This window comes from Xiphophorus maculatus, chromosome 13, assembly GCF_002775205.1.
Source record: "Xiphophorus maculatus strain JP 163 A chromosome 13, X_maculatus-5.0-male, whole genome shotgun sequence".
In the NCBI taxonomy this organism is placed as follows: Eukaryota; Metazoa; Chordata; class Actinopteri; order Cyprinodontiformes; family Poeciliidae; genus Xiphophorus; species Xiphophorus maculatus.
The window spans coordinates 16589844-16607516 of record NC_036455.1 but is presented as its reverse complement, the minus strand read 5'-3'; the positions used below and the strand labels follow the sequence as shown (position 1 = coordinate 16607516).

The 17673-nt window shown below is 38.6% G+C and overlaps 1 protein-coding gene across 2 annotated transcripts; it reads left to right on the top strand.

Annotated features, from left to right (window-relative positions):
- The first annotated feature begins 936 nt into the window (after positions 1-936).
- Positions 937-17272, top strand: LOC102237823 (low density lipoprotein receptor adapter protein 1-A-like). Of its 2 annotated transcripts, XM_023344411.1 has the most exons (10): positions 937-1091; positions 7156-7298; positions 8209-8321; positions 8401-8515; positions 10173-10245; positions 10348-10443; positions 11080-11207; positions 11400-11434; positions 11660-11691; positions 16093-16227. In XM_023344411.1, the coding sequence occupies exons 1-10, from the start codon at positions 1007-1009 to the stop codon at positions 16137-16139; spliced, it is 867 nt and encodes a 288-aa protein (XP_023200179.1). In that variant the 5' UTR covers positions 937-1006; the 3' UTR covers positions 16140-16227. The 2 variants fall into 2 exon arrangements, with proteins under 2 accessions (XP_023200179.1, XP_014329349.1); XM_014473863.2 differs by lacking the exon at positions 11660-11691 and having other exon boundaries at positions 16093-17272.
- Positions 17273-17673: the final 401 nt, after the last annotated feature.

Sequence of the window (17673 nt, the reverse complement as noted above, 5' to 3'; positions counted from 1 at the left end):
GATTCATTGTCTTAAATGTTTTGAGATATGGGAACATTTTTGTTTTTCATAATCCAGACTTATTCAGGAAGTCTGGAAACAAACTGGTGATAATCTTGTTTGCCAGTCTGAGCACTATTCAAAAGTCAAATGAAACGACAAACATGGCTCAATATATAATAGAAAATTTTTGCCTTTGAAATACAAACTGTCCAGATCTTAACCTCACCCAGGATCTCTGATTTCTCAAGCTAAATTGCAGAAGTAATGAAGAGGATGCAGCAATGTAAATATTGACCCGTTGTATAAAAGTGATGCGTTTGCTAAAAAAAAAAAAGTGAACTCAGTAAATGTTTTTAACTTCTATCCATAACTAAAATAGGTATATATATATATATATATATATATATATATATATATATATATATATATATATATATATATATATATATATATATATATATATTGCCGCCCTTAGAATAGCGGCAAAAAATTTTGTTTTGAGTTTCTTAGTAACTAAGCTTTAATTATTTTTTCATTTATTATTCTTAAATGTCGCCCCCCAAAACCACATTCCTAGCTTACGCGTATTTTTGGAAAAAAGAAAAAAAAAAAATAAGAAAAACTTCTGTTATCAAACTGCAACGCGGCCTTCAGGTGTTGTTCGGACATATCTATTTCGCTGCCTGTATTAACCTGAGTGTCAGCGTGTTCTACTTAACCATCTTATCTTTTGAGTTTTAAAATACTATTAATATGTTATTTTACGCTTCTCTGCAACTCTACTCGGACCATGAAATATGAAAAACGTCGATAGTTATTTGAAACTATCATTTTAATTCAGAATTTAAAATTTTTAGAACTGTCCCGAGAGTAATATAAGCGTTGTCTCCGATTGCATTCGAAAGCACCACCAGTCCATCTCTCCCTCTCCCCCCGCCCCTCAGCTCCAGTCAGGGCAACAACGTTTCCCCTGGAATCCTCGCGGCAAAAACTTCACCGACTCTCTGCACTTCAGAGCACCGACATGGATGCGCTCAGGTCGGCTGGGAGAGCCATTATCCGGAGCCCGAGCAAGGCGAAGCAGTCGTGGACCTCCGGCAGACACAGAAGTAAGACCGACTGCCGTAAAAGTAGTAGAAACGGAGACGGAATGCTAAAATAGTTCAGTATTTACCATGGCAACTTCAACGTTTACTTACTGGCGCACTTTATTTACTCTCTGAGGTCAAAAACAGTCAGTTTAGTATTTATACCGTTCTTGTAACGTAACGTCAGTCAATGACAAAGTAATACGTTTTTTTTTTTAAAGTAACGTCATTTAAGTAGACTATTGTGAGGTTCAAGATAAACATGGCATTTCTATTTTAAGCGACTTCGCTGCGAAAGTATTTTTGTTGTTTTTTGTTTTTGTGATAAACCAATCGGAAGTGGAAGGGAAAGGATACACGGTTTGAATCAAATAATCGAATAAATCTCCCTTTACTCTGTGGTAGCCATAAATTACCTGACTAGCTCATAGAGTCCACCTGTGTGTGATTTTAATCCCAGTATAAACCAGCTGTTCTATAAAGTCTCCATGAGGAACCCACCAAAGACGTTTCGCCTCGTTTTAAGAGCAAAATAGAACTTCTTCTCCCCCCAACATGCAAAATAACATTTCACATCACCATGGCGATAAATGGCAGTGACTGCATCGTGTTTTGGGAATACTTTTGTTCAGCACAGACAGAGAAACCTTCCATCACTTTCCCTTCATTTCGCAGTTTTGTGTTCACCTGTCATATAAAATGGCAATTAGAAAAACTTTTAGTTCGTATTTGGCATGCAAAACAAATTAGTTTAGAATCGTTGTGTTTTTGTTTTTCAGTGATGGGATTTTAGGATTTTCACACCAAAGGTTTCTCAAGGCTTTTGTGATGTGGCCAGGATACAATGACTCTTTATTGCCTTGTTGATTTCCTCACAGCTGTGGCATTTGGGGAATTGTTGATATTCTCATTCCTTAGAACGACCTTATTCTTTCCACCTCAGTACCAGCAGGAGGTCAGAGGTCAGGGTCGTAGCTCCATTTACAGTGCCTATAAACAGTATTCATCAGCCCCCTGGGATGTTTTATGGTTTTTATTCCAAATCAATTGTGACAAACAAAATGTGGGTTTTTTGACAAAAACAACAAATGTTAAAGTGAAAACTGATTTCTACAAAATAATGGCAAGTATATATTGTCATTGTTAGTTTGCGGCCTATCCACAAAGGTGCATCTACTAATGCTAATAGACTAAACCTGACTTAAAAGGGGTGAATATTTATGTAATCACTTATTTTATGTTTTATTTTGATTCAATTCTCATAACAGTTGTCAGTTTGAAATTAAAAGTCTTTGTTTTTTTTTTTGTCATAGTCCAATTTTGTTGCTCTTGATGGCTTTGTAAAAACAATGGCTCAATTTCAGGCTGAGCTGGTTTAAAAACCAGGAAAGCAAATTTCTACAAACGATAATTAGAGCAGATGGTATAACTATGTAGTATTAGGTCAAGTGACAGTGTCTTAAATGTCTATTTTTTTTTGTTCAAAGTAAACACAAACATGTACTTCAGCCTTGCCCAGCAGCACATCAGCTGTTAAATGGAGCGCTCCATTGGGTTATAATTTAACTCTGACCATTTGAAAAGGAGTCAGATTTCTCTGAATGAGCTCGTTTGTTTGCCTTTTTAGCTGTAAATGAACTTCTTACCCCATCAGGCACTGATTACCCATGGAATTAGCAGGTTCATGGAAATGCAGGCGCTGACCTACTTGTAGGAAAAATGGAGTATTGTAGTGTAGACTAACAGGTGTTCCCCTGACAGCGGGGCAGGCATTCCTCACCGGCGCTGATCCGTATCATCCTGCCAAACTTCCAGGTCTTACTGTGACTTGTCTGGATCGGCCTTCCAGTTTTCCAGAGAAAGGCTTCAGCGGCAGCTTGTCCTGCACCTTCTGCTTTGTGGAGACACCTGCCAAACTGAACAAGTTATCCCGACTCTCTCAGTCACAGTTGGCTGTGGTCCTCACTCCATTCAGGAATGATCTGGAATGTTGACTTGAATATTTATAGAAAGCAGACAAAATGCAAAGTCACACATGCCACATAGGTTGTAGAGGATGGTAGATAAGTTCTCCAAATAACTTGGAGGCTTTCTTCCAGTAATCAGATTCATAAACGTCAAAGCTGGCTTACTGCGCTCTGAGTGCAACAGAGACCTGGTAGCATTGTCTTTTTCTTGTTGTTTTTGATGCATATGTCAGATCTTTCCAAAGTCCCTTTCAGATTGTCTGTTTACATGATCTACATGGGTCATTACATTCAACAAATAATATCTCTCTGATCCACCTAGCTCGTAACATTACGAACTGTAAAGGGTTGAAATGTTAATGTGAAATGAGTGTGAAGTAGTGATATAAATCAAATATTTGATTTGATTTACTTTGTCAAAAACCAGTGAAGCCAAATCAGAGGCCTCAACAATCGCCTGGATCAATGCTCAGCTGACAAACAGACCACAGTTTGTAAGACTGAAGGACTGTGTGTCTAACCAGGTGGTGGGCAGCACAGGAGCACCACAGGGGACACAGAGACCATTACTTTGCACTCTGAACACTTCAGACTTCCGACTTCTGTCATCTGTAGAAATTCTCAAATGACTTTGCAGTTGGGTGTTTCTAAGATGGTTAAGAAGCTGAGTACAGAGAGCTGGTGGACCGCTTTGTGGCATGGTGTGGAAACTATCATCTTGAATTTGCACAAAATAAAGGAGATGATTGCAGATTTCAGGAGAAACGGGGTTAGCTCAAACCTTATTTCCAGAAGAAGTGAGTGTGGTTGAGGAATATAAATACCGTGGCATTCATCTGGACAACAGACTGGACAATAGATGCAACAGTGAAGACATCTACATTGAAGGACAGGTCATACTGGTACTTCTTTGAGTCAAGGCACCTAAAAAGGCTCAACAACCTGACAAAGACGGTTGGTTCTGTTCTGAGGATGACTGTGGAACTTTTGGAGATGATGGTGTAAATACAGGGACTTCACAAAAACCTTGGTGAAAACTCAAAGAACTAACACTATGTGCCACCACAAACAATAAGCACTGGAACCCTTTGGTTTTAAAGGGCTGGAACACAAGCTAAACCTTTATTAAGATAACCAGTATGATTAGTAACACATGTGATCACCCTGAGATGCAAGAGGGCTGGGTTACATTCAACCGCTCTTGCTCTTGCCAACTCGTTTAGGTTTTTGTCAGAAATCACACATAGTTGTCCACAAGATGTCAAATATCAGATTTAAAGTGTTTTGTGAAAGTGGCTACAGTTTAGAGAGAAGTGAGATGGCAGCAGGCGACTGGCTTTCCACCAAACCCCTTCAATGCCTTCCCAAAAACAAAGACCAGGAGAAGTCCGAAGTTGTAGGACCCCCATTGGTGGTCTCCTTGGTGATGCAGTGTTTAGCGTAGACACACACAGGAGCCGGAAAGAGTGTGCCCCGTCGATCGGAACTTATTGGATCAGCAACATTGTTGTCATAGTGTTGAACAGAGACCTTCCATCCAGCTGAACACTGGATGTTGTTCTGAATACCTTTCTGTTCACTCCAGATTCCACTTGTTAACATCTGCTCAAAGCGTTGGACGCAAACAGCTTGGATTGAACTCCTCTTACATTTAGATGTAAAGTGATAACATTGTGAGAAAATTAAATAAGAGACTTTTGTCTCAGCAACAAGGCAGGGTCCTAATGTTGGAGGCAGAAAGGTTTCTGTTGGTGTCCCTCATCTGCCATTGGCCTAACATTGGAGTGTTTCCTCATGGGGGGAAAATATTATCAGCTCTTCTTGTTTCAGACGTTCACCTTTTATTATCAAGAATACACACTGTGGAAAAGTTTGAAACCACTTCTAAGTATTTTTTACTCTGGAGTACCTGGAGCGTACTCCAGGTATTCCTCATCTATCCTCTACGCTTTCTGGAGGTCTTTTAGTGTTTTTCCGTGGACCTTTGCCTGCTTTTCTAACATTTTCTGTACCCAATCATGGCCGCATTTGTCATGCTAAAGAAGGTGGAGAACTAAAAAAAAAAAGTGTCTGGCCTGAAAAGATAGGTGAACCATTTATGACATTCATGTCTTAAAGGAACAGACAAAATCAGCAGAAACCTAACACAAGATTACTCATCCATTAACTAATTTGGAAATAGCTTGTTGGTGTTTTAAAATATTTTTTTCATTGGTCAAACTTGGTTAAGTTGCTGTATGGAGACACAACACTGATTTGTCCCTTGAGTTTTGAAGCCTCTTTATGCCTGAATGATTCAAACAATAGGGCAAAGAGGCAAATAAAAAAAAACCATTCTTCTAAAAATGGTGAAGTACCAAACAGAACGTAAACAGGAAAGTATCCAGACTTAAAGAAAATTTGAAAGACTTCAGAGATACTGAGAAACTTGATCAAGAGCCATTTGAAAAGTTACAGTAAGATGTTTTAAGAGAGTTGATCATTTACCTGGTATCCCAAAAAGTAATCTTGTCATTCAGATGCCCTTCGACCATCAAACTAAAGAAGAAGTTTGTCTTTAAACTAGTCCATCTAAAATTGTTCATACATGTTTAAGGTTCTAGTATCAAATCTTTAGGTTCCTTCCCTAAAAAATATAACAATTACAATTTAACACACTATCTTCTTCCACGAGGTAGCAGAGCCAATCAGAAAGTTCTCTTTGGTTCTCATATTAAATAAAAATAATAATAATAAAAAAAGAGTTCACAAGACACACTGGAGAAGGTGAAACATTAAGAAAGACTAAATTTGAGATCAGAAAAGCTGTTAAATCTAGTGGAGTTATCATCATGGATTTGGCTTGAACAACATATTTCAAAAGAATAAACATTACTATTTCAACACAGTAGATGAGGCGATATTGAAGTTTCATACAGTGGGGATTACTTGTCTTTTATTAACGGTAAGGGTTCAGCACGTGAACACAGCTGTCTTCCCTCACGTGTGGTTTTCGCAGCTGACCTTTGAACCCAGAGTCGTCCACATTCTCAGGCTGAGCGGTGCCTGGTACCTGCTCTGTTGGTGTGCTGTAGAGGTTTCCCGAAAAACCGTAAAACTGGTTCTTGGAAACCGAACAGTGGCTTCTGTGAGGGAGGGAAAATAACATCTGTAATTACTAGCAAGGTATTACTTCTCCCTTGGAAGACAGAAAAATGAGAGATAAGGTTAAAAAAATGTATTAAGCTCCGTCTGAAAGCATGTTGACGCTGTGACTCGGGGCATTGATCAGTCGGCTTGTCACTTTAAGCCGGGGTTTAGTGGAACATATCTGGTTGCTGACTCTTGCTATAAATCTTGAGTTAAAACATGTGACTTGCACGAATGTGTGGTATTCCCTGCGTCCCGCAGGAGATAAAAAAAACAACCTCTGGGAGGATGAATTTTGAGGTAAGGATCTCATCTTCACTAACACCTCCCACCCTTTCCCCCACTTCGCCGGCCGCGAGGAAATCTCTGTAAACAGACACACGGGGTCAGGGCCGCCAGGCACCGCGCACAACCTGATAAGAAACCACATGAAGGCACACGCTGTCCTTTCAGCTCATCCAGTTTTAATTTCATAACTACCAAACACACCATCTTTTTATTTTTTTACCCCCACTGGTCATGTTGGGGCGTTGCGTGCCTCAGTGGTTAGAGCAGATGTACCGAGTTCAACTCCTGTCCTCGGTTACTTTGCCCCATTTGTGTCGTATTGCTGTCAAATAAAGGCCAATAGTGCCAAAAAAAATTGGTAACGTCATGCTCTCAGGAAAAATAAAGACAATTTCCTCTTATCACAGCATGTCAAAGTCCAGGTTACCTCTGTAAATGTAAGTTGTCGGGGGGGGGGGGGGGGGTTTGTTGTTTTTCTTTTGGAGATGAAATATTTACTTTGCATCCACAGAACCTTTGACCCAGACACTCTGTTTTCGACTTGATGTTTACATTTCCTCCAACATGCAGCTCCTTAAAGAAAAACTGTATTTTCATACAGTAACATAAAATGAGATCATTCTAAAAACTGCACTTCGGTTCGACAATTTAAGATGGAAAAAAAATAAAAAATTCAACACAGCAACCCTTTTTCGTTGTAGAGCTGCCAGAGAACTGGACAGACACCCGGGAGACCATTTTAGAGGGGATGACCTTTAACCTCTGCCACCTAGGCATGACACTTGTGGATCAACCCAAGGGAGAGGAACTGTCGGCGGCTGCTGTGAAGAGGATCGTTGCTACGGTCGGTGTAAAAGAGCTCCAGCTTTTCTTTTTAGGGGATTTAAAATGTCTTCTTACTCATCGTTGCTTATGTGTTTGTCTCAAAGAAATTGTTGGATGCTATAATATTCATACTCTGCAGCATGATATCTATGATTGATAATGTACTTTATTGAACTGTTATGTTAGAAGTCCAAAGTAGTGGGTAATTGTGAAGTCAAAGGAAAATAATTTTCAATTTTCTTCTTGCATCTCAAAGTCTGAAAACTGCGGTGTGCATTCGCATTTCACATCCCTTTATCCAATCAACAGGTTTCTGGCCCTGTCGCATAAAATACAACGCATACACACAGTCAGACCTAAGGGCAGTTTAGTGAGTCCAGTTAACCTGATATTAGATTAAAATATATATTTTCTTAATAAAAACAATTTGGAACAATAAATTCCTTAAAGTCATTGCAGATATAGATGAGAGTAGGTCCAGCATGTATCAGTGAATCGGTTGGCCTCAGCTGGATAGATGCTTAATGTTTGTTTCCAAAATACTGAAGATGGCTAAGCTTTTCTTATCTTCATTTTCCTCTGGACAATGAAAGTTGACTACAAATAGATGCAAGATGGTCGTGCGATGTTGTAGAAACACCATTTGCTTGTTGATTTTCAGCAGAATTAAGATTCCAGTGTGTCAACGGTTCTACAGTTCTGCTATTAGTGCAAGTAACTGCATTTGCAGTACTAATAATAACCCCTTTATTGAGACTTTATGTGACAGAGGAAATGAGTCTCAATAAATACATTGAAGTGGTTGCAGTGTGATGAAGTCAATTAATCCCTAAATAAAACCCAGTTTGCCCAGTGAAGATTGGATCCCACTACTGTACATGCAATTCTAAATGCTATTAAAGTCTAAAATTTATGTTTGTGCTGCACAGGCAAAAGCCAGTGGGAAGAAGCCCCAGAAGGTTGGCCTGAAGGTTTCCCCTCAAGGCATCGTGGTGCTGGACAGGTCTACCAATAAACTCCTGGAAAGCGTCTCTATATACAGGTGTGATAACGAAGCAGCGATGGAGCGTAGGTTCAGAAAGTCTATTAGACCTAAACCATCCATTCCTCTCGGCCTGCAGGATATCCTACTGTACGGTGGACAAGCTGCATGACAAAGTGTTTGCTTACATCGCTCAGAACACCCTCAATGGGACGCTGGAGTGCCACGCTTACCTCTGCTCCAAAAGAAAAGTGGTAGGTTCTGTGTTTCTGTTTTCATTTTACTTTATTAAGATTCCTGTAATAAATTCTAAAGTGAATTTTGCAACAAAAAAAAACAACAACAGCAAAACAAACAAAAAATGCCACCTCTTCTTTGCCAAAAGATATTTTAGGCAAAGAAACAAAACAAAGAAAAACAAAAACAAAATCACTTTTAGCAAAAATAAGTTAGGCCATCATTTTTGGAAGGTGACAATATTCTAATTAAAAACAAAAAAGTTTTGTAAAGAAGTTAAGTCTCGCTTCATTTATTGACATATTTTTTTCTTTAGTGTTTTTTTTTTATTGTAGTCAGCTGGATTTTCAAATCTCTTAGCTTTTTTTAAAGATTTGATTAAAGTGCATTAAAAGAAAAAAGGGGTACCAAATATACACTCTGAGGAGAACCTAAACACCAAAGCTCATGGGTGCCGTTACCTAGGTAACCCAATTTTTATTAATCTGTATACTATGGCGAATGAAAACATCTGACATCCTCCAAACAACAATCAATTTCACATTTACCACAAACCACCTAACAAGTTCATGTGAACTCCGTGAAGATGACGGTATCAACCAGTCACAACATATTTACAAAGCAGAAGATGAGAACTGAATTCCAGGAAATGACTTCATCACTGCTTTTTTATGTTAATGTTTGTCCCTTGGATCACATGATGGATCATTTGCAGCTTCTCCTTCTGTCCAAACAACAAAGCAGCAAAGCTGCTGCACCCATCAGCTAGTGCAACAGTGAGTTACCATGGAAACTGAATGCAGACCTGTGGACAGACATTGCTGACCGCAGAGTTACTAATTTCTCAGGAAAACCTCCCTCCTGCTATACATGAGTAGTTCTACTGCCCTCCCAAGTGCTGATTAAACTTGTGATTAAAGCAACTGTTTGATTGTATATATTAAACGAATACAAGTTACTTAATACTTAATTATAAACCTAGCAGATTTAAGAATAAAGTAATCTTTTAATTTTACAAGCACGTTTTTTTTTTTAATGTAAGGATTTGGCCGTGGCCCTGCTGGAGTTCTGAGTTGAATCTGTGGAGGGAACTAAAGATTAGGGTAATGGCAAAGAGACCTTCCAATATCACACACCTGGAGCTCATTAATAATTGTCAAAATGCCAGTGGAAACAAGCATTCTGGACTTAGCTATGACTCTGTTCTCAGATTAAACTTTTCCTTTGACTTCTTTATATGAAAGGAAAACTGACTATGTATCAGATGCAGTGTGTCTGGAAAGCATTGGCACCACTTCACTTTTTCCACATTTTGTTATGTCACAGCCTTATTCCAAATTTATTGAATTTTTTTCATCGAGTGTTCTGTAAATTTCTTGAAAATATAAAACTAAGAAATCATAATTACATAGATGAACTTTAATGTTGATCAATATACACCATGAGCTTTGGTGTTGATACACAAACTTCAGCATGAATTCAAGCCAACACTTTTTTCCCCCTTATATTTGATTCAATTTGTACTTCTGGTTCTTTCCCCCTCTTCAGTTAAGTAAATCAAGGTTCTCCAATCTGTTGATTTCACTGAATAGAATATGTGCTGTCATATTCTGTTAGTATTTCCTGTCACATTGCGTCATTAGCTGTGCTCCTCTCTTGTGTGTTTTTTTCCAGGCGCAGGCAGTAGCCCTGACAGTCGCCCAGGCCTTCACAGTAGCCTTTGAGCTCTGGCAGGTGGCGAAGGAAGGTGGGGCCAAGTTTCTTCTCTCTTTTCCCCTAAATACATCTTGAGGTTGATGGCGACTGTAGGTCTGGATGGTTTTTATGTGAGGCGTTTTGTTTTTTGTAGAGAAAGGTACGAGAGTTAAGTCTGGTTCTGCGGGAGAGGGCAGCAGCAGTTCCCACTCAGAAAGGTCCAACAGTCTGGGGAGTCTGAAAGGAACAGGTGAGAAAAGAGTACTGGGACATATTCTCAGTGAAGTCAAATCTTCTGTCACTCTCTTATTTTAAATGTTAGAGCATCTGGAAATACATTTTACACTATACACAGTATAGGCACAGTGTTGCACATTGATTAAGGCACAAAACCAAGTAGCTTATTTTTTTTTCCTGGTGTCTTAGAAGAATCCATCGATGCCAATGTTACGGTTTTTATGCAAACAAATACTTGTTTTGTTATTTTGTTCTAATAATAGCATTTCTTAATCAAGTGCTACAGTATGTTGATTTGAAGATTCTTTCAAATCAACATGTATGGAGGGGATTTATTTTCTAAATAATTCAGCTACAAATTATAAACAGCCCTATTCAATCAGTTACTATGTAATTACGTAGTTTTCAAATGATCTGCAGTCTGAACAGTCATGTCGAATTGAGCATCAACACCTGCTGAGTTAGCGTAGTCTAAGGCTGCACAAACAAAACAGCTACTCCAGCCATTGGGTATCCTACTGTCCTGATAGATTAGCTGTAAATTTTACACCAAACAGACAAAATACAAAACAGTAGTGAGGCATATTAAAAAGCAGATGTTAAAACATTTGAATACATGACAACAGTCTCTTATTTTTCCTTCATTCAGATGCAGCCACAGAAATCCTTTTGGACTTGGAGGATGGTGTGAAGGTGTTGGTGGAGAGTAGTGGGAATACAGGCGGCGGTCAGCTGGATAAGCACAGGCCCTCGGAGACCAACAACAGTCCTGCCTCGGTACGATCTTCTCTGACTTGTTTCTGTTTCACAGACTGAACAAGTTATCAAATATTTGCTATTTTTTTAGCTTAAGAAAATGTGAGATTTCTCAGGGAAGTTGCTGCTCATAATCCTGTGATAGAAACTATAACAAACTGGATGGAATCTTTCGTGGCCGATCATTGATATCCTTTTTTTTCTTTCTTCCAGGAAATGGAAGACAGTTTGGATGAAGCCTTTTCCAGGTGGGATATGAGCTATGAGCATTTTTATTCATCCATAATTAAACCGTGTTGATTCCTGTTGCAAATTCACCCCGTCAAATCAGGGTTTTCGTTCATCCTGCTTGGCATCACGGTGCCACCCACTGGTGATTTGTATGTGCTGCAGCCTCTAAATCTGTGATTTCTCTACAAATTGGGAACAAAACTGGTAATTTTGCTCAATCTGCTGTGTGTTTGTGTCTCCAGCTGTGCTCTGGATAGCTATGGTTCATTTCCAGGTAAAGTTGAGCATCGCAGTAAACCATGACTAGTCTTAATCACTAACCTAACCGGAATCTGTTTCATTTAATCACTACCAAAGCCAATAAAACTGTTTATAGGTCAGTAATGTGTGTCAGTAGTTTGAAGTAGCTTCTGTAATCTTTTATTGCCTCTCTGATGGGTAAATAGTCCACATACTTCAAACAAGACAGATGATTTTATGTCTTTATCACGTTGTCACATTACGTCCAAAATATTTGACGTAATTTATGAGGATTTTGTTTGACATATCAACACAAATGATCTCATAAATGTGGAATGAAAAAAATTATTCATTTTTCAAATAAAAATCTTACAAGTGTGGTGTGCTTTCACTATGATACGCCTAAATAACATCCAGTTCTGCCGTCAGAACTCACCTAGTAATATCTCACAAAATCCCGCTGCAGTTTGTGGTTTTAACATGTAACTGCATATCGTACGGTCATTGTGTGAACCGACTCGAGAAGCAGGAACTTTATTGTTAAGCACTTCCTGTCTTTGAGTGGCTGTTCTAAAAGCGGAGCAGTGAGAAATAATTTTATACCTGAATGTCTCTTATATAATCTTTTGTGACATTATTATTCTATACAGTAAATGGATGTCTGCAGCCAATCCAGGTCTCCCAAATCTGAACAAACAAAGTGGAAGCTCAAAGGAGGCCTCATGTTCTCATCAATTTGAGCGTTTCCACCTCCCATTCATGACAAATCACGAAATGTTCCTGAAAAAATATGACTCACCTCCCCGGCCTATTCATCAAATGGCCTCATGAAGCAGAAATAACCAATTTACATCATTGTAACCAATTTTGTCTTTGAAAGCTTTAGACCCTGCCTTGGAAATAGCTGTTACTCATTATTTGAGATAACTTCATGGAAAACCAGATTAAACCAGGAATAAATCCAGGTTAAGGTAAATCAGGTTATCTTAACCAGATTTATTTCAAGTCCAGTTACTGAATGTCTAACAAGCATCAAAGTTGTGAGTGGGGCTGTGGCGGCGCAGGGGCAAAGCACGACCTACACATTGAGGCCTTAGTCCTCGTGGCGGTGGTCGCAGGTTCGATTCCCGGCCTGGAGACATTTGCCGCATGTCTTCCCCCACTCTCATTACCCTGTTTCTTGTTGAACAAGATAGGCCAAATAAAGGCCACTAGAGCCAACAAAACCTTAAAAAAAAAGCATCAAAGTCATACAGGCAAAATCTCCACATCCTTTGGTAACAAGTCATTTCTCTTGTATCCCATAGCTACTTTTCAGCTGCTATAAATACTTACACTAATCAACGAATGTTCCCATAATGTGGTCAGCCAGAGTTCCAATAATTTTGGGGACTCTGGAAAAGTAAAATGTTTGATTTTAGAATTCTTCAGGACTGTATTCATCTGGAAAAAAGAAGGATGTAGAAAACAGGTTGGATTTCTAGAGATCATTTGTTTCAAAATATAAAACGTGTTCATTTTTAAATAGAAGTTGTTGGTTTTTTTAAGCTAATCTGGATATCCTGACATTATGTTCACTATAAAGTATGGCTTGTGGTGGTAGAGTGTGTGCAGTTACTATCTAACTTGTAGATAACAGTCTTAGCATCTTCTTGTTGTTCCTAGTTGTTTCCCATCAGCTGAATGTTTGTTTGTGAGTGACCTCTAGTGGCGAATAACTGACATGGATTCATAGAAAAACAAGTAAGGCAAACTGTAACTGACAACAATCATTACTGCTAGTGGTGCGCAGTGATAACTAAAAAGTTAGTTGTCCTGACCCTAAAGCGCTAATCATAAGCTAACAATAAAGTGCTACATCAGCATAGTAATTTGTAGAAGCTAATGCTAAAGCGCTAATTTTAACCTTGTTGACACCCACCATGTGTCAGTGATATGTCTTATATTTCCCTCTATACCGACAAATTATATAAAAATGTATTCAACTGAAAGTTTGCAAAACAGTAAAGTGTATTAGCACTTTATAATTTATAGGGAAAATATATATTTAGGCAAAGCTAGGTGTTCAACGTTAGCAATAATGGAAAAGCACTAAACAAAAAGTTAGTGCCGCTATTAGCACATTAGCAGCCCACTGAATGTGTGCTCACTACTGAGCACAATGCTAATGGCTGTAATAAAAAAAAACATTAGACATAAATGTGACATCAGTTTGACTTTTGTCGTGACTCTACTCAGACTTTCCCTTAACTTCTAGTTCCACTTTGCCAATTCAAAGTGACGATGCTAAGAGAGTTTTCTATTAGTTGATCATAACTTCTCCATAGAAACCCATTCAAGAGCTCTGAACTTTCACTTCAACAAATAGAAAATGCAGCAAAAGTCTCTTGAACAAGTTTCACATGTTTCACATGTCCATTACTTGATGTAATGTCTCATTACTTGATGTAATTACTTGATTCAATCAAGTAATGGGACAGCTTATGACAAGAATGGACCCAGTGACTTTTAAACCATAAACCCTTTAGAGTTTATGGCTTATAAAGTATGGGAGGGTGTTACTTTTTTTAATTTATTTTTTTAATAATTTTATTTTGGAACCTTTGATTAGGTTTACTCATCTAAATGAAATATGATTTCAGAAAGACACTTTTTCTGGCATCTTTATGTGACAGAGTGATAACACTTAAGTCCTAGTGATGCACCAGTGGAACCAGCTGGCTTCAATAAAAAAATGTCACCCTCAAAACTAAAACACAAAACATAACAATATGCTGCATGTTCTTTGATATTGATAGCAGTTTTGAATAAAACAGAAAATACTTCTCCAGCACTTATTGGGGCCTGCCATGCAAAGCAATGGCAGGAACCTATTGCTATTCTCCCAAGAAAAGTTTCTTTATTATTATTATTATTATAGAACTTTATTTTTCTTCCGTAACCGTTAATGCGGCTCATACCGCTGGGTGCACACCTACAAATGAGGTATCAAAACGTGCAGAAAATTCACGCCATTCCAGCTATTACTTTTGGTGGGATTTGGGCTTAACGTGGCGACATAATTCGCAAAAAACTACGAAAAAAACCCCATTATAACTCAATGGGAAAAATCCTAGAAATACCCTATTTTTGAGGATTTGCTGTGTCGTCACAAATTCACCTAGAAATGCCATTCAAATTTCATTTTGTAGATACGTCTGTGATCTCTTCGAAAGTGAAGACGGCTCGTCGATACCAGTTACGGTTTGTCCACAATTTGCCTCTAAGCGACCCAAAGTTTCTCATTTTTGCTCAAATTAGAGTGACAGCCGACCTCGGATCAGATATGGGCACAACATTTCTTTCTCTCATCACTGTAAATGCTCTGAGTGAGGTACAGATATGAATCTCGGGACTATCGCAGAAGACACATTGAACTGTCATACGCTTAAAACGCTTTTCGAATATGTATTACGGTTCCCGAACAAGAAGGATTTGTTTCCAATGCTTTTTTTCAGTAAAGTGTGTTTGCTCAAACACACTTGTGTGTTTGAGAGCTCAGAGCTCACAGCTCACACCTGCTGAGACCATTATTTACCATAGCAACGGAACTCAAGAGGCTATTGGCTGCTGGTTAGGACTACGAATACGCATCACTGTAGTTCTATCTATCCTCAGTTGAAACAGATCAGGACTGAGAACTGGCCTTTACAACTACTTGCTGCTTTGGGCTGTATATAACTGATTTAACTCAGTAACTGTTACACATGGGATTAGTTTTACACTTTAAAATTAAGCATATTGAAAATTTCACAATAAAAGCCCTGAATATTTTTACATGACGTAATTGCTCTTTTTTGGCTTTATTTGACTTTTTCATCCAAAGCACTGTTACACATGGTATTAGTTTGGCCCTTTAAAATGAAGCTTAACAAAAATTTCTAAATAAAAGCCTTGAATATTTTTACATCAGCTACTTGTGTTTTGAGCATTATATAACTATTTTAACCCAAGGACTATTACGCATGTTATTAGTTTGGGCCTTTGAAATGAAGTTTAACAAAACTTCCAAAATAAAAGCCTTGACAACATTTTAAATCGTACCGAATGGTGTACGTCCGCCTCGCTTAACGTTCTTGCGGTTCTCCGCGTGCCACTGATTACGTCGCGGCGTTCTTTAGCGTCGACGCCAATTTGTGGCGTGACGACGCCGGGCCCAAGCCCGACGGGCGCGCCTTGGCAGGCCCCGGCTAAATTTCTTCAGAAATTTTGTTTTTCTAGTCTATATTTTACATGCTGTTGATTGAATCTACGGACATTTGTCCAACTCTAAAATCTGACCGATTGACTGGTGTAGCTCTGTGTAGTATTTTAGCCCAACTTTAGACACTTATCAGGTTTAACGACGTTTTCACTCATTTTCGTATCTCTTTTGTTTCTCCCTACATTGACTCAGACTGGCAGCATCGCGTACTAACCCCAAGGTCTTGGACATTGGGGTGATGCCCCAAGACTGGCTCACCAAACCTGACTGGGGCAGCACTGACAGAAACACTCACCACTGTTTCAGCGCACACAAGGACGATCCCTTTGGTTTCTGATATCTCAGCACAGCAGCGAAGGAGGGGCAGAAACTTTCCTTACTTTATCGTAATGCAAGATTTACCAAGAGGCGACAGTGAGCGCACAAGGGAACAAGCATGATCCTCGCTTATGCACTTTTCCCATGTGCAGTTCTTCCTTCGTCGTGCTCAGTCTGCTGCATCTGTGCACCAAAGCGATATTAACACTACGTCTTTGTGCATAATCGTTATATGACGCAGCATTTGTTCACCTAATCAGTATTCCCGGCCGCAAAAGTAATATGTATGTGCTTTGGTTACACTGTGTAGTTGCAGAGTTTTTGTTAAATGCATAAAGTAGGAAAGTTTAACCTGAAAATCACACGACAAACCTTAACGCCAGCAAGGTAATTACTGTTTTCAGTTGTTATTCACTTCCTTCATGGATTTATTGTGTAGTTTTGGCCTTCCTTTGCCAACATATATTCTTCTGTGTATAATCTGAAATTTTATTCTATTTATTTATGTACTTTGCATATTGTAGTATGCCTATATTTCTCACTGATGCAATGAAAATTCATGTTGAATGACCGTCTTAATGACATTTTTTTTAATCAACCAGCTTTGTACAGGAATAAAATGTATTAATTAAACGCACAAGGCCTTTTCACATTCTTTGACTGTTAACATACATTTTAAAGTTATTTGTATTCGCCCAAGAAACTTGTTTCTAATTGGAAAGATGAGAATGAACTGAGGGGGAGTGTTCTTAGAAGAAGAAAAACATTTTGTTTTATTTACATTTTAAGAAACAATTCCAAGTTGAAAATCCTTCATGCTTTTCTCAATAGTCACCTGGCGGTCTTTAACGGCATTAAGGTAATCAAATGTAAATGATATCAGCTGAACTTTTCACAGCTGCACTGCCCTTTTATGATGATAATGACAACATATTGTATCAGGGCGGGAATGAAACTTAAAACTCCTAACTTAAGCAACCAGCTTTGTACAGGAAAACATTTGTAAAATTATCTGCATCTAATCGCAATTAAACAAATTGTGAGCACGAAGCAATAAAGTCTCATGTTTTCAATTCACCACATTTTAATCACTGTTAAGATTTGGTCATACATCCAACATATAAAGCCACCAAGAAAGCTCAATTAGAAACTTATTTACATTTTCAGAAACGATTTACTCTTTAGGAAGCCTTTCAACATTTGACTCCAATGCTAATGTTTTCAGCATTAGCAGCTGGTAATGTGTCTGTCATGAATGTGAAAGAACTGAAGCTGATCGCTTAATAAACCGACCGTCCACAGCTGCAGACTGCGTGAATCACCCAACATGCTGAAAGGTAAAGGCGTGTGCACATGATCACTCACAGCCCGGATTGATGCAGTAAAACTGTTTTCAGCACTTCTGATTTTAGGAACCTTTTCGCTGACCACTAAATGGCGCCAAGCACTTATAGT

Bases quoted from the DNA above. Each gene is read 5' to 3' on its own strand.
- LOC102237823 (XM_014473863.2), top strand. From the start codon at position 1,007: ATGGATGCGCTCAGGTCGGCTGGGAGAGCCATTATCCGGAGCCCGAGC. The intron at 8,516-10,172 runs GTAGGTTCTGTG...GTTTTTTTCCAG, and splicing joins TCTGCTCCAAAAGAAAAGTG to GCGCAGGCAGTAGCCCTGAC. The intron at 11,435-16,092 runs GTGGGATATGAG...ACATTGACTCAG, and splicing joins TTGGATGAAGCCTTTTCCAG to ACTGGCAGCATCGCGTACTA.